This window comes from Ranitomeya imitator, chromosome 3, assembly GCF_032444005.1.
Source record: "Ranitomeya imitator isolate aRanImi1 chromosome 3, aRanImi1.pri, whole genome shotgun sequence".
NCBI classification, from domain to species: Eukaryota; Metazoa; Chordata; class Amphibia; order Anura; family Dendrobatidae; genus Ranitomeya; species Ranitomeya imitator.
The window spans coordinates 149,916,463-149,924,122 of record NC_091284.1 but is presented as its reverse complement, the minus strand read 5'-3'; the positions used below and the strand labels follow the sequence as shown (position 1 = coordinate 149,924,122).

The 7,660-nt window shown below is 41.7% G+C and overlaps 1 protein-coding gene across 2 annotated transcripts in view; it reads right to left on the bottom strand.

The window, feature by feature from the left end:
- Positions 1–2,631: 2,631 nt before the first annotated feature.
- The window catches only part of LOC138673021 (acetylserotonin O-methyltransferase-like), a 160,245-nt gene continuing 155,216 nt past the window's right edge, over positions 2,632–7,660 (bottom strand). Inside the window, exon 7 of one of the 2 annotated variants that reach the window (XM_069761558.1) lies at positions 2,632–3,173. In XM_069761558.1, the coding sequence (XP_069617659.1) occupies positions 2,956–3,173 (218 nt within the window). In that variant the 3' untranslated portion in view covers positions 2,632–2,955. The remainder of the gene's footprint in view (positions 3,174–7,660) is intronic. The other variant, XM_069761557.1, reaches the window with a different exon arrangement.

Here is a 7,660-nt window from a genome sequence, read left to right as displayed (position 1 = left end):
AAGTGTTTCACTACAGTTTATAACGCAGAGCCGTGAAAATAAAAAATCTTTTTTTTCCCCACAAAAAATATGTTTTAGCCCCGAGTTTTGTATTTTCCCAAGGGTAACAGGAGAAATTGGACCCCAAAAGTTGTTGTCCTATTTGTCCTGAGTACGCTGATACCCCATATGTTGGGGTAAACCCCTGTTTGGGCACACGGGAGAGCTCGGAAGGGAAGAAGCACTGTTTTACTTTTTCAACGCAGAATTGGCTGGAATTGAGATCGGACGCCATGTCGCGTTTGGAGAGCCCCTGATGTGCCGAAACAGTGGAAACTCCCCAATTATAACTGAAACCCTAATCCAAACACATCCCTAACCCTAATCCCAACAGTAACCCTAACCACACCTCTAACCCAGACACACCCCTAACCCTAATCCCAACCCTATTCCCAACCGTAAATGTAATCTAAACCCTAACTGTAACTTTAGCCCCAACCCAAACTGTAGCCCTAGCCCTAACCCTAGCCCTAACCCTAATCCTAACCCTAGCCCTAACCCTAGCCCTAACCCTAGCCCTAACCCTAGCCCTAGCCCTAACCCTAACCCTAGCCCTAACCCTAGCCCTAACCCTAACCCTAGCCCTAACTCTAACCCTAGCCCTAATGGGAAAATGGAAATAGATACATTTTTTTAATTTTTCCCTAACTAAGGGGGTGATGAAGGGGGGTTTGATTTACTTTTATAGCGGGTTTTTTAGCGGATTTTTATGATTGGCAGCCGTCACACACTGAAAGACGCTTTTTATTGCAAAAAAATATTTTTTGCGTTACCACATTTTGAGAGCTATAATTTTTCTATATTTTGGTCCACAGAGTCATGTGAGGTTTTTTTTTTTGCGGGACGAGTTGACGTTTTTATTGGTAACATTTTCAGGCACGTGACATTTTTTGATCGCTTTTTATTCCGATTTTTGTGAGGCAGAATGACCAAAAACCAGCTATTCATGAATTTCTTTTGGGGGAGGCGTTTATACCGTTCCGCGTTTGGTAAAATTGATAAAGCAGTTTTATTCTTCGGGTCAGTACGATTACAGCGACACCTCATTTATATCATTTTTTTATGTTTTGGCGCTTTTATACGATAAAAACTATTTTATAGAAAAAATAATTATTTTGGCATCGCTTTATTCTCAGGACTATAACTTTTTTATTTTTTTGCTGATGATGCTGTATGGTGGCTCGTTTTTTGCGGGACAAGATGACGTTTTCAGCGGTACCATGGTTATTTATATCTGTCTTTTTGATCGCGTGTTATTCCACTTTTTGTTCGGCGGTATGATAATAAAGGGTTGTTTTTTGCCTCGTTTTTTTTTTTTTCTTACGGTGTTTACTGAAGGGGTTAACTAGTGGGCCAGTTTTATAGGTCGGGTCGTTACGGACGCGGCGATACTAGATATGTGTACTTTTATTGTTTTTTTTTATTTATTTAGATAAAGAAATGTATTTATGGGAATAATATATATTTTTTTTTTCATTATTTTGGAATATTTTTTTTTACACATTTGAAAATTTTTTTTTTTACTTTTTTACTTTGTCCCAGGGGGGGACATCACAGATCAGTGATCTGACAGTTTGCATAGCACTCTGTCAGATCACTGATCTAACATGCAGCACTGCAGGCTTCACAGTGCCTGCTCTGAGCAGGCTCTGTGAAGCCACCTCCCTCCCTGCAGGATCCGGATCCGCGGCCATCTTGGATCCGGGGCTCGAGCAGGGAGGGAGGGAGGTAAGACCCTCGCAGCAACGCGATCACATCGCGTTGCTGCGGGGGGCTCAGGGAAGCCCGCAGGGAGCCCCCTCCCTGCGCGGTGCTTCCCTGCACCGCCGGCACATCGCGATCATCTTTGATCGCGGTGTGCCAGGGGTTAATGTGCCGGGGGCGGTCCGTGACCGCTCCTGGCACATAGTGCCGGATGTCAGCTGCGATAGGCAGCTGACACCCGGCCGCGATCGGCCGCGCTCCCCCCGTGAGCGCCGCCGATCGCGCTGGACGTACTATCCCGTCCATGGTCATAGGGGCCCACCCCATATGGACGGGATAGTACGTCCGATGTCAGAAAGGGGTTAATGACAGCATTAAAGGACTGCGTTACACCGCGTTATGCCGTGGAGAAACACAGTCCTAAAACGCTATGTGGGCGCTGACTGGAGGGGAGTATGGAGGGGCACTGACTGGACGGAAGTAGTGGGGGGCCAATTTGCGGCCGGACTGTGCCTGTATATGAGCACAATTAGTGTAAAATAAGAACACACATAATATATCCATGCACACAAGTGTATGTAGATGGACAAATATACCCACACATGTACTGTGTAATTTACATATCTAAGACATATACGCAGTGAGATCTCTTTACAGTATATCATATATGTATATTAAACTATACTATAAAATAGATGAGAAAGAAAAAAAGCTCAAAGCTTGATCACCATGGTTGTGCAGTTCTTGGTGCTGCTTTCATCTTGTGACCAAGATGTGACCTCTCCTCATCAGCCTGAACATAGAGGAGGGAGGGGTTTGGGTGTGTTTTGGAGTGGGTGTGCCAGGTGCAGAGTTACAGGCCAGTGCAATGCATCATGGAACTTGTAGTATTAGACCACAATAACTCAGGAGAAAGGAAGTTGTCGATTAACCCAATGAGAGCTGGATCCAGCACTAAAGATGTGCTGCTACAGCATGATAACAGGTAATATTGCTGAAATAAACACAGTAGATGTTTTCAGGGGCACATAATAGCAAGATTTATGAAAAAAAACAACTTTATAGTAGTGGACAACTTCTTTAAAATCATGACTATGAGAAAGATGTTTCAGTCTAAATAAAATGTTATTACTTTTCCTATTTATTCAACATTAGGAGAATAAGTTCCAGGTTAAAAAAAAAAATAAAATCACAGCCATAAGAAGATGCCTCTTAGATTAGTTTCCTTCCCAGTATTGCGTCATATAGCTTTCCAGTGGCTTTGACCTCAACGTCCTTAAAGCCAGATTCTGTAAGGAGCTTGGTATACTCAGATGGCGTCCGTTCTCTGCCTTCTGTCTGGACCAACATGTGCAGTGAGAACAGCTGGGAAGTCACTGGGCCACTTCTGTCTTCATTTAAAAGAACTTCAACTAGCAGCACCCCACCGCCTAAAGATTACCGAGAGAGATAGTGGCAATTATTATCACAAAGGTAAAGCAAAAACCGTCTGATTGTTATCTCTGGTTGTAACAATAAGCTCAATTTAACATATCAAGCTATATGAATGTGCATATTAATAACATCAGATAAATGTCCTATCAATTTACATATTAAATTTGAAGTCCAAAGATTATGTTTAGTAGCAAATACATCAGACTATTAGATATCACAAACAATTACAACTCAGATAACAGGAATATATCATCTCACAACACAGTGCCAACGTCATTAAAACACTACAATTATTTAGATAAGCGAGTATTTTGAACATCATTTTTATGCTGCTTCTCCAACTCCAATATTTCTAAACATGAATGCTAATTAGATGAAGCAGATCAGGTGACGAATATTTGTGTAATGACATAATGAGGAAAGATGTGGCCTTAGGATATGAAGAATATCAATGTATGCAGAATTATTAGCTTGTTTTCTTCAGGCAAAATGGGCCAAAAAAGGATTTAAAGGGAATCAAAAGTATTAACCCTCCTATACCGTCTATATGGACATATAGGTCATAGGAAGCTGAAAAAAATATCTTGAAATCTGCAGTTCAATGTCTTAATCCAGAAAAATCCAAGTATTTCTAATACGTAAATGAGCTGTTAAGACTTGGCTCCAGAGATTATTTTAAATGAAAGCTGTCATTACCAATGTGAGACATATAATGACTGACAGTCTGCTCTCATAATCATACACAGCTCTGCAGTGAGATCAGCGCTAACACAGAAGCAAAATCTGTCTCATAATAAACATTTGCAGCAGCAACTTTTTCTATCATACTGTTGGCAGCTCTCCTGCAGAGTTGTGCCTGATGATAACCAACACAGCACAGCAGGGTTGAACCTTGTCTTATTGCAAACACATTTACAGTGATGTAAGCTCTGCCCCACACACACACACTGGCTGCCTGTAAGACAGAACACCTGATCTGTAAATATGTTCGTACAACAGAAGTGAACATTCTGCTGTACTGTGTTAATGCTAAACTCTCTCTGATCTCACTGCAGATCTGTCTGTGATTACACGAGTAACTCTTACACTCATGACTCCCCCTTTCATTTAAAATAAGGTCTGAAGGCAGATTCTCAGGGACATCAGTGTCCGGCCCAAAGATCTTAATGCTCATTTACATAAAATAAAACTCTTGAGCAAAATATCAGATTGTAAATATTGAGGTATCATTTTATTCAACTTTCTATATCCTACATGTTCATATAGACAGGTTAACAGGGTTCATCCTACTGACAGATTCTCTTTAAATGACTCTGAAAAGTCAAAATGTGTTAAACATCTTACAAAGGAATGCAGCACTCTTGAAATTGCTAAGATATTGGGTTGTGATCACAGAACCATCAAAAGTTGTGTTGCAAATGGTAAGCAAGGTCACAAAACAAGAGGAGTATGGCATGGTCTATAAGCTTTACCCTGGCATGTCTGTCATGTCACTTTGCACAAGGATAAATATTATCCCTTAAACCCAAGTCAGAGGCATCTCATACAGCCAAATCCACTCACAGCTGAGTCCTCTTAGTAGCATATATATTCAGATCCAGGAGTCTCATCCAGACTTAAGTCTGATCCATGTATCTTTAAAAATCCATCATTCAAATTACAGATTTCGAATTACAATACTTTTAATTAGACTGAATTCTAGAATGCATTTGGCCACTCATCACTCCTACAGTTTTATCATTATCGTCACCATCTGTACCATCTAATCAAGCTGTTTTCCTGTTCCCACAGGTATGCACTGAATGTTCCTGCTTTCCTCAGCTCCTGAATGTCTATGTGAACTGCATTTAGTTTTCTCTGGTATGTACTGAATGTTCCTGATTTCTTTGGCTCCTGAATGTCTATGTGAACTGCATTTAGTTTTCTCTGGTATGTACTGAATGTTCCTGATTTCCTTGGCTCCTGAATATCTATGTGAACTGCATTTAGTTTTCTCTGGAATGCACTGAATGTTCCTGCTTTCTTTGGCTCCTGAATGTCTATGTGAACTGCATTTAGTTTTCTCTGGTATGCACTACTCACCCTACACTTTGGATCCATAATGTATTTCACTTCTCTGGTGTTTTCCATGCATACCTCTGAGTGGTCAGTCTAACCCCTAACCCCCTTTTATGACCTTTTGTTTAACTCTGAACATGTGTTCTGGCCACACACACCCACATCCACTCACAGCTGAGTCCTCTTAGTAGCAGATATATTCAGATCCAGGAGTCTGATCCAGACTTTAGTCTGATGCATGTATCTTTCAAATTACAGATTTCTAATTACAATACTTTCAATTAGACTGAATTGGAAAGGAATTGACTGGAAGGTAACGGAATATAAAACCACTACAATGTTTCAGTTTCTTTTCTCATTCACCCCCAAACAACTTTCCTTCTTACAATCTCCTGCAATCCCTCCACTTAGTAAAGAACTAATCATTTCTCCCTCCATACTCCACAGCCATCCCACCTTCTCAGAACTGTTCCTCCACATACAATCCTTTTTCTCCAGAAACACACGGCCACATCATGTCCTATCCTACTCCCACCTTCTAATGCTCTGTCTGCTACTCCTCATTGCTCTTGATGTATCCATAAATCCTGGCCCTCCTCAACACATCCCCACACTCATTTCTAACCCCCTGCCATGATCCTCTACACGTTTTCCCAACCATGATAACCTCATACCAATTCATCCAGCTCCCACTCCCCCGGTCCCGCTACCTGGAGCACTATGCAATGCACGCTCTGTCTGCAGCAAACTGTCATTTATACATGACCTCTTCATCACCAACAAACTCTCCTTCCTCAGCATCACTGAAACCTGGCTCACCACCTCTGACTCAGCCTCTTTCCTATGGTGGATTCCACCTCTCTCACATCCCTTGCCCCAGCAAACGTGGTGGAGGAGTTGGCTTGCTCCTGTGCGACACCTGCTCCTTTACTCCAATCCCGCTACCATATTCTGCTACTCTTCCCTCATTTGAGGTGCACTCTGTCTGCATATATTTCCCCTCCAACCTCCAGATAGCTGTCATCTACCGCCCCCCAGAACTAGCCATCTCCACCTTTCTCAACCACTTCACCACCTGGCTACTTCATTTCCTTTCTTCTGACATCCTCACTATCATTATGGGTGACTTCAATATCCCGTTTCATACTTCCATATCAGCTGCCTCTAAACTTTTATCGCTCACTGCCTCCTTCAGCCTCACTCAATGGTCCTCTGTGGCCACTCACAAAGATGGCCACACGCTGGACCTCATCTTCACCCACCTCTGCTCCCTTACTAATCTTACTAACTCACCCCTCCCCCTGTCTGACCACAACCTACTGACATTCTCTTCCCTCTCCTCTCCTAGTGCGCAACCCCCACTCCACAAACTCACCCTCGCAGAAATCTCAAACACCTCAATTTACAATCATTTACAAGATTTAAATGTCAGAAATGTATGTTTCTTCATTTTGTGTTGTTTGGCTATTATTCTCACATTAACAGATGAATACAAACAATTGAGATGGGAAAATGTAATACTTCTGCACAATAATAGTTGCCCAATAATTATGCACATATAGATATTCCCCTAAGAAAGACAAAACCTTACTTTTACTTTCTTAAGGAAGCATTCCCATTAAGATTTATATTTATATATATCATATATCTATCTATATCTATCTATCTATATATATATATATATATATATATATATATTTGTATATATGCATGTAATGTGGTGTGATTTGTTTATATACTCACCTACTGCTGTTCTCTCCGAGATCCAGCACCGTTCTTCTCCTCTTCTCAGAGAAATCACAGCAATTGTGACTATCTGACTCATTTTATACTCTTTGGGTGAGCCTGAAGTCTATTTTACAATGTAAGTTTATGGAGACTTGACATTCTATAGGCTTCCAAGGTAAAAGCCACTTCAGAGTCACGCAGAGCGGTGACATCACTCAGAAGAGGAGAACGGCGCTGGACACTGAAGAGAGCAGCAGTAGGTGAGTATATTAACCCCTTTATGACCTTTGACATACCCATACATAATAGTGGGGAAAGGGTTCCCAAACTTTGACGTATGGGTACGTCATGGTGATTGTGTGTGGCACAGGAGCTGTGCACGGTATTCATCGCCACAAGCTCAGCTTTAGTGATAAGTGCCCGTATCGCCCCGTTTAACACCTTGAATGCTAAAATCAATAGCGATCGCAGCATGTAGGAGGCTGAGAGAGGAAGTGGGCTCTTGTCAGGGAAACCTCCCAAGGTCAAATGATGACCTCCGGGTCAGCCAGCCACCGCGTGCCTGTTAGACCATTCTGAGAGCATTGTCTAAAAGGTGTTCTGTCAGTTTAACACTTTCAGAGTAATAAAAGTTAAAGTCCCATAGAGGGAATAAATCAAAAAGTTTAACCCCTTTCTGACATCGGACGTAATATTC